The 15,804-nt window shown below is 49.7% G+C and overlaps 9 protein-coding genes across 9 annotated transcripts; 5 read left to right on the plus strand and 4 right to left on the minus strand.

Annotated features, from left to right (window-relative positions):
* Window positions 1-779: 779 nt before the first annotated feature.
* Window positions 780-3,212, plus strand: N7506_008334 (DNA cytosine methyltransferase; the record flags this gene model as incomplete). Its single annotated transcript, XM_056957627.1, has 4 exons — window positions 780-1,016; window positions 1,104-1,298; window positions 1,638-2,728; window positions 2,783-3,212. The coding sequence occupies 4 exons, from the start codon at window positions 780-782 to the stop codon at window positions 3,210-3,212; spliced, it is 1,953 nt and encodes a 650-aa protein (XP_056807017.1).
* A 581-nt stretch (window positions 3,213-3,793) lies between these two features.
* Window positions 3,794-5,599, plus strand: N7506_008335 (putative 2-methylcitrate dehydratase; the record flags this gene model as incomplete). The annotated part of the gene is made up of 4 exons (XM_056957628.1): window positions 3,794-4,042; window positions 4,100-4,877; window positions 4,931-5,115; window positions 5,165-5,599. The coding sequence occupies 4 exons, from the start codon at window positions 3,794-3,796 to the stop codon at window positions 5,597-5,599; spliced, it is 1,647 nt and encodes a 548-aa protein (XP_056807018.1).
* Window positions 5,600-5,714: 115 nt separating this feature from the next.
* On the minus strand, window positions 5,715-6,978 carry N7506_008336 (putative extracellular exo-polygalacturonase; the record flags this gene model as incomplete). The annotated part of the gene is made up of 2 exons (XM_056957629.1): window positions 5,715-6,522; window positions 6,578-6,978. 2 exons carry the CDS (start codon window positions 6,976-6,978, stop codon window positions 5,715-5,717), a joined length of 1,209 nt encoding a protein of 402 aa, XP_056807019.1.
* Window positions 6,979-7,641: 663 nt separating this feature from the next.
* On the plus strand, window positions 7,642-8,723 carry pmeA (putative pectin methylesterase; the record flags this gene model as incomplete). The annotated part of the gene is made up of 3 exons (XM_056957630.1): window positions 7,642-8,081; window positions 8,132-8,244; window positions 8,296-8,723. 3 exons carry the CDS (start codon window positions 7,642-7,644, stop codon window positions 8,721-8,723), a joined length of 981 nt encoding a protein of 326 aa, XP_056807020.1.
* A 694-nt stretch (window positions 8,724-9,417) lies between these two features.
* On the plus strand, window positions 9,418-9,796 carry N7506_008338 (uncharacterized protein; the record flags this gene model as incomplete). Its single annotated transcript, XM_056957631.1, has 2 exons — window positions 9,418-9,555; window positions 9,617-9,796. 2 exons carry the CDS (start codon window positions 9,418-9,420, stop codon window positions 9,794-9,796), a joined length of 318 nt encoding a protein of 105 aa, XP_056807021.1.
* A 515-nt stretch (window positions 9,797-10,311) lies between these two features.
* On the minus strand, window positions 10,312-10,778 carry N7506_008339 (aegerolysin family protein; the record flags this gene model as incomplete). Its single annotated transcript, XM_056957632.1, has 2 exons — window positions 10,312-10,624; window positions 10,678-10,778. 2 exons carry the CDS (start codon window positions 10,776-10,778, stop codon window positions 10,312-10,314), a joined length of 414 nt encoding a protein of 137 aa, XP_056807022.1.
* A 1,007-nt stretch (window positions 10,779-11,785) lies between these two features.
* Window positions 11,786-12,625, minus strand: N7506_008340 (uncharacterized protein; the record flags this gene model as incomplete). The annotated part of the gene is made up of 2 exons (XM_056957633.1): window positions 11,786-12,535; window positions 12,575-12,625. The coding sequence occupies 2 exons, from the start codon at window positions 12,623-12,625 to the stop codon at window positions 11,786-11,788; spliced, it is 801 nt and encodes a 266-aa protein (XP_056807023.1).
* A 133-nt stretch (window positions 12,626-12,758) lies between these two features.
* N7506_008341 (uncharacterized protein) lies at window positions 12,759-13,457 on the plus strand (the record flags this gene model as incomplete). Its single annotated transcript, XM_056957634.1, has 2 exons — window positions 12,759-12,902; window positions 12,960-13,457. 2 exons carry the CDS (start codon window positions 12,759-12,761, stop codon window positions 13,455-13,457), a joined length of 642 nt encoding a protein of 213 aa, XP_056807024.1.
* An 850-nt stretch (window positions 13,458-14,307) lies between these two features.
* N7506_008342 (uncharacterized protein) lies at window positions 14,308-15,212 on the minus strand (the record flags this gene model as incomplete). Its single annotated transcript, XM_056957635.1, has 3 exons — window positions 14,308-14,557; window positions 14,847-15,026; window positions 15,124-15,212. 3 exons carry the CDS (start codon window positions 15,210-15,212, stop codon window positions 14,308-14,310), a joined length of 519 nt encoding a protein of 172 aa, XP_056807025.1.
* Between the last annotated feature and the right edge of the window lie 592 nt (window positions 15,213-15,804).

A 15,804-nucleotide genomic window follows, 5' to 3' on the forward strand; every position in this document is an offset into this window, starting at 1 on the left:
GGTTTGGTTTGGTGGACCAAATTTTTTTCTTCCGACCCCGGAGCCAGTCAGAGGCCTGTCACGTGAATAGTCTGGAGACCTGAATAATCGGGCGTTTATTGGCCCGTGCGTGGCTCTGGCTCCACACCAAGCCCTACTTCCAAAACGGGAAGCATACTCCTCCCTCTTGATATCTGCATCACAAACCCCAGAGATTGTTTGATAACTACTTCAATGAAGACCATGGCTTTGTGTAGCTCTTTTAAACTATCACGCATCCGAGATGCCCCTGTCGCTTTGTTCAACAAATCAATAAATGGGAGGAGCTTCTCTGAAATTCTAGGACTGTATGCGTTTATAGTTGCTAAATTGCGCAAAACAGTTCGATAACATTGCCACGCACTATAAGACAGGAGACCTACATGTAGGTCTCTCTATGGGTGTACGCAAAAGCTCGAAAATCTCCTTATCGAAAAGCTTATCGATCAAGCAGTGAGCGAAGGTAGATTTCACCAAAGCTGGTGTTCTCTTTACCATCCAGTCGTCGACATCGAGCTCAAATCTCAAGTACTTTTATATTATCACTCAGAATGACTTCCATTCATTCATCTCTCCATCCTATGGCGCCTCGAAACCATCGATCCCATCTTTCGGCCCGTCCATTCGCATTCATAAGCCGCAATCGTGATAGTATGACCCTAAATGATGATGGCGGATCGTCATTGGCAGACGGGGATGTGATTATGGTTGATTCTTTTACTTTGAGCTCTCATGGGCAGTCAGGGCCATGTCAGACGCTGATGAGTCGTACCCAGGCCGAGGATGTGCGCATGGAAATTGACTTGACTGGCGACGATGACATCGTCGAGCAGGACATGAGCAATTTGTCCCTGAGTGCGAAGGATTCACCATGCCTCAACGCCGAGACATACGACTCTGTCGCTCGCGCGCTCCACGATACCTTTTCACGGAACTTCACTTCCTCTCTCAACGCTTTCTCGCCATCTTCTTTGTTTCATAATAGCCCCCAACTCCAGGTAGGAACTCTTACAGACTCAGATTGAGAGTCTTTGAGATCCTTGTTGTTCAATCGTGGTTCAATTGCTAACAGCAACACAAAACAGTCAATTCCCGACTCGCCTGTCAATGGACTTCATACTCATCGCGACATTGAAGTTGATCTCGACAGTCAAACCATTGACCTTGGCCAGACAAATCAATCGCGAGAAACTTCAATTCAATTACTGACACCTCCCCAGACAGTCTGCGAGTCCACTGTGACGGATCCAGCCATGGAGATGCGCAATGCAGCCGGCCAGGTAAGCCAGCCATATGACTCGAGCATGAGGCATGTAGTGTGAATCAACCGCTGACCGCGTGGACAAACAGACATTCTCAGAATGGACCATGGACGTGATGAAAGACGGCAGATCCAACCGCAGATCATTGCAGGTAAGTTATCAAACAGGCTTGACCGTGGGCCACATATTCGCCCACGAGCAATTGCTGAGACCAGATACAGAATGCAGTGCGCCGCATGCAAGTCGACACAGCAGATAGCCCGGGTGGAGAGGTCATTGTCGAGCGTGTAGGTGGAGCCTTGGGATTTGCTGTAGGCCATGCTTCTCGACTCAATTGCTGACAATACCCTCGAATAGGAAATTCACGACTTGACTCAAGACAAAGAGCTGTCTCTGCCCGAATACTACTACAAGGGAATTTTTTACCGGGCTGGAATGTGCGTCGAATTCAAGGACCACTCGTTCATGAAGATTGTCGATATCATTCCCCAGCCAGATTCCGACGATTTGAGATTCTTTGGCAGAAGGCTATATCGGTCCACTCATAAAAAATGCGACAGTTACCTGCCAAAGTTCAACAGAGAGCTGATCTGGGTCACCCAGAACACAGATCTGATGAGCTCCAGATATGTGAAGCGCATTCTCGATATTTGCTTCACAAACTTCCGAACAGATTTCTCAACCAACCCTCGAGATTTCACATGTCGTCTTAAGTTGACGTTGAGATCGGCCGGCGTTATCATTGCGCCAGGTCGTGCTCCCATAACAGCGGACCAAACGGCGATAGAGTGGCTTCAATACAAAGAAGCGGATCCTGGTCACCGATTGTGGTCCAACGAGCTTCGAGCGCAATGGCGCGGTGAGACTGTGCCGTTTGGTGCCGCCGAAAAGTCTTCACAAGCTCTAGAGATGGAACAGAAGACGAGAATAATCGATCTCGAGTCTGAGAGAACGTACACATTCGGGGACACCTTTTGTGGAGGAGGAGGTGTGTCCTGCGGTGCCAAGGAGGCTGGGCTGAGGCTTATCTATGCCAATGACATGGAGCAGAAAGCCCTCGATACCTATGTCCTGAACCATAGCGACGTTGATACCGAGTGTTCTGACTTCCACGACTTCATAACCAACACCAAACGCGACCACAAAGTGGATATTGCGCATGCTTCTCCGCCTTGCCAGACATGGTCACCAGCACACACCGTGGACAGCGCAAATGACGATGCTAATTCTGCGTGTGTATTTACCGGGGTTGACCTAGCACGGGTTTCCAAGTGCCGGATTTTGACCCTTGAGGAGACAAACGGCCTTCCTACTCGATTCCCGTTATTCTTTAATCGCATCATCTTAAGCCTGGTGGAGATAGGCTACTCTGTGCGTTGGTCAGTACTTGGCTGCGATAATTATGGAGTTCCCCAGGAACGAAAGCGAGTGATTATCATTGCTGCGGGGTAAGTTGAGAAATCAGTCTTATTAGTCTCGTCTCTAAACTGATAGGACTACAGACCAGGCGAGGTTTTACCCCATTTCGCGGATCTGACCCATGGCGTGCCCGGTCCCAATATCCTGCCAAGAGCAACCATCGCATCCACCATCAGCCAGATTCCGGACGACGCACCCAACCACAACCTCGAAAGAGCGTATACTCAGTGGCGTTTTTCCCACCGACAATCATTCCCGCCAGAGAGCCTAGCCAAAACAATCACTTGCGGAGGTGGTGAGTTCAATTACCACCCCTCCGGTGAGCGGCCGTACACCGAACGGGAGATGGCGGTGCTTCAGACCTTTCCCCTGGACTACAAGTTCGCCGGGGTGTACACTCGGAAGCAGATCGGGAATGCGGTGCCGCCGCTATTCGCCAAGGCCATTTACGGCGAAGTGGTGCGGTCTCTTCGGGAGACCGACCAGGCAGAACTGGAGGGGAGGTTCCGTTAGTGGCGGCCGGGGCCGGGGAGGGAGAGGGGAGGCTGGGGGATGCAGATCCCCATGTGAGCGCAGATCAGTCTCGGGCTCAGACAGTGTGACGGGGAAGTGAGCACAGTTCAATTGCGAAGATCGTCAATAAAATTCCTTTTGCTTCAGACATAAAAGCTGTAGATGATCCGATTTTCGCTAGATTGCAAGCGATCTGTACACAAATAATTACTTTGTGTCGGATGTGTTGGGGGTGCAGATGGGGCGGTTGGGGAGTCTTATGTCCGATATTCGGCTCAGAAGTGAAGATGCAGTAGGTGAATTCGAGTCAAATTGAGAAAAGCGAATGCCATTGACCAATAGTCATGGACTTGCAGTTGTACTCCGTACATGAGGAAGAAGAGTGTGGTGAAACTCCCCCCTTACCCGACAGTAACCGGGGCCCTCGGCAGGATGAAGTCAGCCTGCAAGCTTTCCCCCGTACTTTTTCTCCCTTTCCCCAACATTCTTCCTTAAATCTCTTTGTTTTTTGCTTCTCTCGCAACTCTTCTCCTTTTATCATCTTTGGATCTTGACATTGATCCTTCTCGCATTTCTTGACAATGTCCCTGCCCGCAGTCAGACGCCTGACCCACTCATCTCCCCGCACTTTGGCCCGCATCTCCAGACTGCCCACTTTGGCTTCTTCCATCAACATCGCCCCTCGAATTCCCGCTCGTGCTTCACGCTTCTCAACCATGGCCGCCCGTCAATCTGCTGCCCCGGCAGTTCCCTCCGACAAGCCGTATGACACCGAAATTCAAGATATGGCCAGCTATATCCACGGCTACAAAGTGGATTCCGACTTGGCGGTAAGTAGCTCCGCTCGGTTGGACGGAGCTTCGTCTCTAACTCCAAAATTTCAATAGTTCGACACAGCTCGTCTGGTTTTCCTGGACACTCTGGGCTGCGGTCTGGAGGCCCTGAAGTTCAAGGAGTGCGCCAAGCTCCTAGGTCCCGTTGTTGACGGAACTGTTGTCCCCAACGGTACTCGCGTCTTCGGTACTCCTTACCAGCTAGACCCCGTCAATGGAGCTTTCAACATTGGTGCTATGATCCGCTGGCTCGATTACAACGACTGCTGGTTGGCTGCTGAGTGGGGTCACCCCTCCGATAACCTCGGCGGTATTCTGGCCGTAGCTGATTGGATCTCGCGCACCAACCGTGCTGGTGGAAACCTTGGAAATGGCAAGATCCTGAAGATCCGTGATGTCTTGGAGGCCATGATCAAGGCTCACGAGATTCAGGGTGTCTTGGCCCTTGAGAACTCCTACAACAAGGTCGGCCTGGACCACGTCGTTTTGGTCAAGGTTGCGACCGCCGCTGTCGTCTCCAAGATGTTGGATCTTACCGAGCAACAGACGGCCGATGCTATTACCCAAGCTTGGGTTGACGGCCAGTCTCTCCGTACCTACCGTCACTCCCCCAACACCATGTCCCGCAAGTCCTGGGCCGCCGGTGATGCTTGCCAGCGCGCCGTGAACCTAGTCCTGAAGGTCCAGAAGGGCGAGGGTGGTCTCCGCTCCGTTCTCACTGCTCCCACCTGGGGATTCTACGATGTCCTGTTCAAGGGCAAGAAGTTCCAGTTCCAGCGCCCCTACGGCAGTTACGTCATGGAGAACGTTCTGTTCAAGGTCTCCTACCCTGGTAAGTGAATTGACTACTGATGATAAAGCTAATAAGCTAATAAATTGAAATAGCCGAGTTCCACTCCCAGACTGCCATCGAGGCAGCTGAGAAGGTCAACGCCAAGCTTGCTTCTATGGGCAAGAGTGCCAAGGACATCAAGGAGATCACCAACCGCACACACGAAGCATGCATCCGTATCATTGACAAGCAGTTCAAGGAGATGGACAACTTTGCTGACCGCGACCACTGCGTTCAGGTAAGTGATCTGCAATTCGAGAATCTGGGCCCATAGCTGATTCCTGTAGTACATGGTTGCCACCATGCTTGTCTTCGGTCGCCTCACTGCTGCCGACTACGCCGACGGATCTGAGGCCGCCACCTCCCCTCTGCTCGAGGATCTCCGCAAGCGCATCCGCTGTGTTGAGGACACCAAGTTCACCACCGACTACCACGACCCTACCAAGCGCACCATCCCTAACGCGCTGACCGTCACCCTGAACGACGGCACTGTCCTTGAAGAGATCTCCGTTGAGGCTCCTCTGGGTCACCGTCTCCGTCGCGAGGAGGCTAAGCCCGAGATTCTGTCGAAGTACAAGCGTCACCTCGAGGCACACTTCGACCAGGCTCGCGTTGATGAGCTGCTGAAGGTGGGCTGGGACCGCGCTCAGCTGGAGAACTACGATGTCGACCAGTATGTCGACCTCTACGTGAAGGACAAGACCATTGCTCCTTCCAACTAAACGAATGATTGGTCTGGTGCGCTTTGAAAGCGTTACTACCTGTATGATGAACACATTTTATATACCGCAAAATTGTATAGAGTTCTTACACCTTCCCCCGTTGATTCATGCTTAGTTACCCCGAAGCACCGGAAGTGCAGGTAGTCCCCAAGCTCGAAGGGGTGTTGGCACAGAGTACCTCGCTCTTTCCAGAAAGAGCTTCGACAGTATAGGAACTAACGAGAACACCACATGTTCCCTTAGATCCACAGTTCAGGTTTCCCGTGACTGCTTTATACTTCCCGCTCGTCTTCCCGCTGAATTTATCAAAGACAATATCCGTCAAGTCCGAGTTGCCAGGGTTCTTAGCGCAATACTCGCTATCCTCTCCATAACAACTCTGGATTTGAATTGCATAGTCACATCCATCGACCACAACGTCTGTGAAAGTGACATTGCTCACGGTCGATACACCATGCGATCCGCCCGAAGGATACGTCTTGATCCCAGCAGCTTTGGTTGAGTTGATCATCGTCGCTCCGGAGACGTACACGTTCTTTACGAAATCATCGGAGCTTTTACCCAAAGACCCAACAGACAAGCCATGACTTCCGATGCAGGTAATATCCGTGACCGTGATACCATTCGCTCCTGGCTTGAAGGCGACGCAGTCGTCATCATTGCTCACATTGACATTCTTGATAGTCACATCTGTGCTGGCGCCAATGTCGAAGCCGTCGGTGTTCTTAGGCTCATTGTCACTCTTTGAAGTGGCATCCATTTTGAGGTCACTGAAGACCACTTTCTTGCTGTCTCCTTTGACGGAGTTGAAGACATTCGGTGGGTTCTTTTGACGCAGGTTCGAGATCTGGATATCCGAGCCTCCAGTGATGTAGAGGAGTGTTGGCCGGGCATAGCTGGAATCCTTGGCGAGAAGGTCCCACCTGTTCATGTTGTTAGTGCATTGAGAAGTGAAGGGAGGAAGAAGGCAAAACATACGCGTTCTGTCCATTGCCATCAATGACTCCTTTGCCCGTCAATGATCGGATTTTGATGCCATCGATGTTCTTGATGTTGATCATTGCCGTACGTCCTTCCCAGTAATCTGTCGACGAACTAAACTTTAGGAGCCCCTCGACTTGGAAGTCACAGCCAGCACAGCCAGCAAAGTCAAGCACGCTGTTGAGATAGTACGTTGTCCCAGCCGGTATGACAATCGTGCCCCCATTACCGCATGACGCGATAGCCGACGTGATAGCCGGTATATCATCTGTCGAGGATGACCCGCCTGCCTTCGGCGTGCAGGTTGCAGCGCGAGCATTGAGTGATTTTGTTGATTCCGGCAGCGCTAGCGCCGACGCGAAGAGCGCAAGTACGGCGAGAGATGATTTCAACGACATGATGACTCCTGTAGCACTTTTCTTTCTAAATATCGGGCATCATCCAGCAACCACCTTTATATCGAGCTTCTATCAGGGGTCTGAGGATCGATGTTTCAGACTCGAACCGTCACGGAGCTTTAGCCACATGTGAAACACTGACTCCGTGTCCTCATTCGAGGAACAATTTTGACATACTGATGATCTGTTCTGGATACAACCGATTTGTGCATTTTTTTTGCAGATTGTATGAAAAGTCTAATGTTGCAATGAATCAATAGTTTGCCGTTCCCAAGACGCGTGGTGGATTCTTCAGGGGCTAGAGATCCGGTGCACCTGCGCTAGGGAATATCCCGTCTAAGTCCGCCGGAGCACTGCGAAACAAGCCCCAGATGTCCACAATGGGCCAATCAAGCTTGAGTGGAAGGATCGGCCTAAATCAATCTGCCACAACATGATATCCAATGCTATTATTTATGGAAATACTCTATGTCGGAGTGGGGAATCCGTCTCAACTATAGCTCCGGGCATGTGGGGTGGTGGAAATCGACCCTTGAAACACGGCCGCAATGACAGGTGAATTCAGGAGCTCCTTTCTGAAAGAAGAACGAAGTCTTGCATATAATAATGACAGTTTGGAACCGCACATCTCCCGTTGATCATCACCACGCAAATCTTTCCTAAATGCATATCTGCCAATCGCTGCTCTCAGCCCTACTCCTCGGCGCGGGTGTGCTTGGCGCACCCACCGAGCTTGTTCGCCGAACAAGCAGACCCAGCGCACCATCCGGTTGTTTGACTGTCGGGACAAGTGGAAAATACACCACCATTGGCGCTGCCTTGACTGCGCTCGGTTCTTCGTCAGATGCAGCTTGCATCTATGTCGCGAGTGGCACCTACAAAGAGCAAATCACCGTCAACTACGCGGGCGCTCTGACGATCTATGGTCAAACAGCCGATACGGGCTCCTACAAGGATAACACTGTTACGATCACCCATACGATTTCTTCGCCCGAGGCTGGATCCCTGGACAAGAGCGCCACTGTTAATGTTGTCGCTGATGGCTTCAAGATGTACAACATCAATGTTGTGAACGGCTATGGAAAGGGCGTACAGGCTGTTGCGTGAGTAATCCGATTCATCATCTGTAAGATCAGATGGCTGACAATACTAGACTTGTCGGAAATGCCGACAAGCTTGGCTTCTATGGATGCCAGTTCTCGGGATACCAAGATACTTTATACGCCAAGGCAGGAACTCAGTACTACTCCAACTGCATGATCGAGGGTACGTTAATCTCTCCCAAATAGTTGAAATTGAGGTACTGACCTTACTCAGGAGCTGTTGACTACATCTTCGGCGATGCCTCGGCATGGTTCGGCGAATGTGACATCGTATCCAACGGCCCTGGAGCTATCACCGCCAACTCGCGTGAGACAAGCACTGATTCAGCATGGTACGCGATCGATCACTGCAACGTCAAGGCCGCTTCAGGCACCAGCATTGATGGAGCTGTTTATCTCGGTCGCCCGTGGCGCGTTCTGTCTCGCGTGATCTACCAGAACTCCAAGTTGGGCAGTCTCATCAATGCCAAGGGCTGGACCACGATGGCAGATGGGGCTACACCATTCTATTATGAGTACAATAACTCTGGGGATGGATCGAGTACCTCAAAGCGCGAGTATGAGACCTCTATCTCGGCTGGTGTTACCAAGAAGACTGTTCTCGGAAGTGATTATGGTGATTGGATTGACTCGAGCTACTGATTTGGATTTACTTATTGATGAAATGATCATCTTTGAATCAAGAGCTCGTTAAAAACTCCGTTGTTCAAATATCAATTTCACCCAATTTTGTTCAGAGGTCTACGGATCCGAGCTGTCTCCCCGGAGCCCGTCATAATTACCGTATACCGCTTCCGATAAAGATTCCGCCAACCACCGGCCAGTTATACACAGTTGAAATACTAATTGCACATCATATTGGCGCAGAGCATGGTTATGCGTCATTGAAAAATGCAGAATCAAGTTTGGTACAGTAGACGGTATGCATGGTACAGTTTTCTGTTTGGAAACAAGATCGAGACCAACATGATGTAACGATGAAGCCCCACATAAGCTTCATATAGCTTATATTGCCATGCAGACCACAGTCAATCTCTTTTCCATTTCATTACATCTTTCTCACACCAGAATGGTTTACGTTCGACCGACCATGTTATCCACGTTTGTACGCAAGACCACAAGGGAGATTCCTCATGGAATACGTGCAAACCACGGCCACAGATCATTTGCCACTGCTGGACCAAGCAGCCAGCAGGCCACCCCCAGATGGTAATGCTCTTCCTTCTGAAGCAGACCTCGGACTTTGCGTCGAGAATGAAGATCTAATGCTAACATACATATGATTCCCCCTAGGCTGATAGCATCAATTGGCCTTGGTATCCCAATTACTTTCTATATGTGGCAGAGAGACACTACACCGACGACCAATCCCCGCGGGGCAAATCAAGAGTACCAGCAGAGTGCAGAGGGTAACAATGGCAATGGAAGCCCAGCTCAGAAGCAGACTGGTACCTCGGCTTTTGCTCATGACGAGGTTGGAATCCCTTTTATCACTTCTGCCCAGTGCTGGTACATGTTTGCTAACATTTGCATAGCCTCGTGGGATGGGTACACCCAGCGGCCCTGGAAGCATGTCATACAAACAGGAAGGATGGTCAAATGGAGATGCCATGAACCCATACGTCAATGAGCCAGGGAAGAGCAAAAAGGGCGAGGGCGAAACAGAGACTGTAAAGGTGAAAGGAACGGTGAGAACGGATAGGCCGCAGGTTTGAGTTCACTGGGAGACGAGGAGTTTGAAATAAACAATTACATTCCAGGGTTGGGCACGGGCTCAACCTAGCATTGGTATCTCCAAAACATAAATCTTGCATAAAGGTAGCGCTCGATGTTAGTGCACTCGAAGGGGACGAATCAATTCAACAGTCAAATATATTTGCCCTTGAATCATGTAAAGAAGGAGAGAAATTATTTAAATCTATAAGGGCTTGCGGGGTTTGGAGATCTCGGTCGAAACCCATCGCCAAGCTAGACCTCGGGAATATATAAAAACAACCTTGATATATTTAGAATCCCTCGTCAATCCTTGAAGGTTACAGCTAGATAAGAGACATAGACTGGATTTGAAAATTGGGTTCTGAAGCCCATTGATTTGAGTGGTTTGTAGTGACAGGGTTGATCGAAAACAGACTGAAAGAGGAAAGCTCTCGGGTTGACGCGGCGTATTGACGCGAAGAATGAGAGGAAGCGTGAGACTTCTTCATTCCCACCTTGCCGTAGCTGCAAAGCACTACTTCTTCTTTGGCAAGATGTCCACAAACACGTGTCCGAGAGGTCCTTCCTCTGCGCTCCATCCCCCATGCTCGATTCTATACTTGTCACTACTGTCCAACGTCTCAACCAAGTTGACGTATTTTCCTCCTCTGTTCTCCCAATGGAGCTCACAGATTTTGGCATTATCATGAAATAAGTCAAGACGACCCTCACTGCCCCGGCGGCTCTGGGCACCGATCTCGCCAACACCGTTGGGTGCGATCACGATTTCGTCGATCTCCTCCTCTGTGAGGGACTTGCGGCGGTCATTGACGTCGTAGAACTCACCGCTGTTGCACATTAGTACAGGAGCTATAGTAACAACGATACTAGGCTAATTTACCCTTCGATGACAGTGTTCTGAACCAAGACGTCGCCCTTGTCTAGGTGGCCACGAATGTGGAACGAGACCCACTGGGAATTGTGATTGTTGAAATCGTTCATTGTGAAGTAATTTGTAGATGATTGAGAGGTGCTGAAGACAAAGAACACACGATGGTTTATATATTACCCCACGATTGGAGTGCCCCAGTGTAGTGATGTAATTCATTTGCTCGAATGGGGTGTTGTGGTGATAATCGTATGATGCCATTGGCCCACGTCAATCCAAACCACGGGACGACCCTTGCTCGCATTTGCGGGGAACATCAGGCTTGCGGCCCTTCCCAACTTTCACACTGCTCAAATTACTCCATCTGTTCGAGATGATTTCCAAGGTTGGATAATAAATGTTGTACAAGTTGGTTCAGGTAAGTCCAATAAATCATGAACTGGTGGGTGTTTTCGAAGATGACTGTACCCGTGAACGGAGTGGCAACACAACGCCATCCACAGCTGCCACATTCCAATATTACGATAACTTACGACACCCAATCATATGTTTCAATTCTGCGCTGCAATGCGTAACTCCCCCTCTTTCAGGAGTCTAATGTTTGAGGGCCTCGTGATACCATTTGAACCCCATCTAGCTCCATTGCTCCCCAGCCATTGAACGGTCTTCTGAGATAAGGTCTAGTAATGTTTTTAGTTTGACTAAAAGCATGATGGTAAGGTTGTTTACCTGACTGAAAACCTCGGGATCCTTTGAACACGAATTGGCTTATTCATGCCCAGCATCACCCATGAATATCGTTCTCCAGATCCATTGTTATAACTTAAGACCAGTTAAGTAAATACAGATCCTCCCTTGACGCAAGGGATTTCTTCCCCCGGATATGACATTGTCTCTTGGGTTTGTTTGTATGCGAAAAGCCCCCTTCGGCTTTGATACCTTTCAATGGGTGGAGTCGGGGGCTACCAACTCCATGGAGAGATTCAAGATGTAGAGATCAATGGCAAACATCAGAGGGCACTGCGTTAAGAAAGCTTGCATGAGAGAAAAGCAAAGCGGTTTCGCTCGATTGATCGTAGAATTTATGTCGATCTTAACCCAAACAAATGGTAAGCTATGATCACACAGAAATGAATTTGCCGACGTCAAAGCCGTCCTTCTTTCCATTCAAATTGCTCCCAGGAAGTACATATCCTCTTTGGTTTGCTATAACTCGTATTCCACCAAGTTTGAAATCAGTAGTGTAGTGAGTATGCCCAAAAACCCAGGCTTTAATGCCACTCGAGTTTGGTATGCGGGAGAGAACATCAGTTGCGAAAGCGGATGTCCAAGGGTTTTTAGTGTTCTGCGGACTGGATGTCTCCTTAAGAGAGGGAGCATGATGCGTCACGACCAAAATAGACCGCTTGGCTTTCTGTGTCTTGTTGCTATCCCGTATGGATTCAATTTCAGCCAAGAGCCAGCTAAGATCCGCCTGATGAGTCTCATTATGGTCGCTCACGGTCCAATCTTGAATCTTGCCAAAGTCTTGTATTCTCATAGAGACAATGTCTTTTGCAGCTTCCGAAACGTTAGACCAGAGTGTGCAGCCAAGTATAGTAACATTGGTGCCAGGAACGTCGTAGCGGGCCCGGTGGCGAAGAACTAGCCGCCCATTCAAACAAGGCTCCTGCCCGAGCTGCTGGGCTTTTTGTAATCCTGCTATCAGGGTATCATTGTAAAACTCATGATTGCCAAGAACCAGGAAAACGAGCTCAAGTCGATCTGTCTGCTTTTGTAGGAATTTGAGGTAGTTGTCGTAATCCACCAAGCGCCCAATATCACCGGCAAGAATCAGGTTCTTGGCGCAGACCGGGATTTCAAATGAGAGCTATTGCTGATTGAGTTCGAGATGAAGATCAGAGAGAACCTGAATAGAGGCGGACACGTTCTCAAAGATGGAACGGACTCTGTCAAACATTATGCCAAAGTGATGGGTGTTGATGGAAAAAGGGTCCGTGGGTTAAAGCGCGCCTAGACTGCACCCAAGGGGGTTACGGGCAGCTGTAGTATCTCCAAAACAATAGAGAGACAATATGCTTACCCCATCAACCATGAGCCCGGGCGCCAAACCAAGCGAGATGAACGTTCTCAACCCCATAAAGCCGCTTTTATTTTCACTAAACGAGGCAGATATTCCGGTTTGTGTGGTTGGGGAGATTGTCTTAAACTACTACAATGTACCTCGAGTAGTTCATGTAAGATTTCGCCATCACCTTACCCTCAAAATACTATCTTGTTCTTACCATTGATAGGATATCGAGATCTGTGTCCCGGAGCTATCGCTGCCAGAAGTTGCATCCAAGGTGGTCTCGACCACTGGGTTCACGCGAGTGAAAGTGGAGGACTACGATCTATTCACAGAATACAAAAGAGGGTTCCAAGCATTCAAGGCGCCAAATGATGATCTCCGTCTAATCATTTTCCCCGACTCGCATTTTGGTATCGCTCCCCTGCGCCAGAGTAGTGTGCTAAGCGACGAAAGAGTATCGACTGCTTGTAGCACACAAATACTGGGTTTAGTCCCTCAGTGCGAGATTCGAGATATTCCTGTACCTCGCCTGTCTCATCTTTTCACTGGACTCTGTTTGAGGTTCTTCGAGTCGGGGGACGTCATGGCTCGCATAGCCGTGGAGCAACTAGTCGACGGAATGGACCTCGATGACGAGTGGATCAAAAGAAATCTAGATGACACGAAAACTAAAGTGAGAGATCTGGCCACTCAGCTTGTCACCGAGAAGATCTCGACGTGAAGATGACCCAGTCCTGGGAGCAACGAACTCTGACTTTGTAACCGCCAGAACGCAGGATGTACGTTCGATACCTGGGTCTGGTTTCTAATAGGAGTTGCATCGTTGGCTATGATAAGACTCAATCTGCATGGGGTTGTTTGTTTCTTTAGATCCCGACTGAGCGCCAATGTCCATCTCATGAGGATTTTCTGAAGTGGAATTTGATACTTCTCTCGGAAGTGTTTCAGACACGATTCTGTGTGCATAATCGGAACATGCGGTCGGATCTGGAGAATGATCTAGACAAGAGCACACCAATGCCCGTGATGCTCGTGGACGGCGATGAAAAGCACGGAGACACCATGGCAATAGTTCGGCTCTTGAAATCGGATTATTTGTGAGTTGATTGGTTTGGTTCGAAGTAGGTTCACGGGCCTTCTTGGGAAGGGAAGTAGTTTCCATATAGAGAAGGTGAGGCGTATTGTTGTTCAACTCAATTCCAATTCTACCCCATGTCTCATACTCACTCGATCGATCGGCCCAAAGAAATGCCAACTTGTTTAGTTCAGGTAGAATTCATGGCGCATGCATACTCGCGTGAATTGTCTCGATGAGAGCCAAGACCTGAGCTCATAGGGAGTTGCATGCGTTTACGCAGATGGAAATGCAAATGCAAAGTAAACGCAGTTCGTGTAGAATTGGATATCTTAAAAAGCAAGGCTATGAGAGAGCATGAAAATGAACCAGGATGATCAAACGCCGATAGTGAAGCAGGTGACCGACCCACAGAGATCGAGGAACCGATAGGAACACAAATAGCAAGCCCCAAGACAATATGAAGCCAAGAGTAATTGGTTGTAGGTTCCGGAAATTATCCTCGTGCCTCGTCTGGCGAATACGAAGCTTGGCAGATCGGGCACTTGTACCGACGGTACTCGAACCAAGACTTGAGGCACTCGAGATGAAAGGCGTGCTTGCAGCGATTGAGGACAAGGACCTGCTCTGGTGGAGCATGGTGTGCCCCGCATGTGCAGGGTGGGTGATTATGCGCGTGGGCTAGAACGGCAGGGTCGGGACAGGTGAGGTATGGGGATGACGCCAGGGGACAGAGGCAGATTGAACTAGGAGAATTGATTTGTCAGTATAATCATTCTAGAAGGAAGGTCCGGGTCGGCGTCTTCGCGTTATCTTTCGCTTGCCAGGAACAAGAATTATTGGCAATGGAGAAGGCGGGCGAGACTGCGATGCCCAGAGGCTCGAGCCGTGTGGACAAGATGTCGCCGATCCCCATAGGGCGGAAGGGCCATAGCCCAGCCCTAGTGTCCCCGCAATACATCATCCAGCCACGCCAAGAGACGAAAGATGGGGGCCGGAATCGGAGACCGGTGGAACGAGAGACATGGGACTCACCAAGTATCTTGGCCATATTGCTGGGCATGGGCCGGAACGTTTTGCTCTTCCAACCAGCGGTCGACGGAGACAGGTTGGCCCAGGACATTCTGCATCGGTACCTGATAGATGGGCGGAACCACCTGGGTCTCACTCATTGCGTGCGCTGCTGCACGACGTCGATGATACCACATGATGGTACTAGAGGAACAGTGAATCATTGATCAGCACGTCAGAACTTCGAGAACATTTCGCATGCATGAAGCGGGGGCCAAGCCACGTCCGTGCAGTTACTCACACCGGAATCACGCTGATCAGCGAAAACAGGGCAACGGCCCCAATCACAACCCCAATTATCTCTCCTCGCGGCATTGAATCGTCGTCCATGAGTGGCGGGGCATGGACACTGGGTCCAAGCATATGGATACGAGATGAATTTGTCCAAAAAAAAAAAAAAAAAAGATACAGGAGGATTGAAGTATCGGCCAATGAGCTTCAGAGTGTCCAATGAGAGTTGACGAGGTAGGATGGTGCAACCTGAATCGGATCACTCGGGTCAACAAGGTCAACAATGGCAAATGCGTATTCAGGCACTGTGTCCCCAATAGATCTGCCCATTTCTTGAGGCAGAAATCTAAAATCAATTCGCCGCACCTTTTCCTCAATTCCGGAGAAAAAGTGAGCGGATTTGAAGCGGAGGGGTTCTCAGACCTCGGCGTGCCAAGGAATCCCAAGAGCCAAGAGCCAAGACGCCAAGCGTTACAAACGAATCAACCAGAAACTGAGAGGCGACCTATCGTGCCAAGAGTCCCCCGCACCAATCAAATCCCGCTACTTGTCGCGTGGCCGCCGCCGAGACATCGCCGAGAGTCGTTTGCGTCATCGCCAAACGGATAAAAAGTAAGATTAATGCGCCAAGAACAGTCCGCCCACTACCGATAGCAAGTTGCCCGTCTCTGATTGGTGATGAAATCATGAC

This window comes from Penicillium brevicompactum (genome assembly GCF_028827555.1).
Source record: "Penicillium brevicompactum strain IBT 35665 chromosome Unknown utg000006l_segment0_segment0, whole genome shotgun sequence".
Taxonomy (NCBI): domain Eukaryota; kingdom Fungi; phylum Ascomycota; class Eurotiomycetes; order Eurotiales; family Aspergillaceae; genus Penicillium; species Penicillium brevicompactum.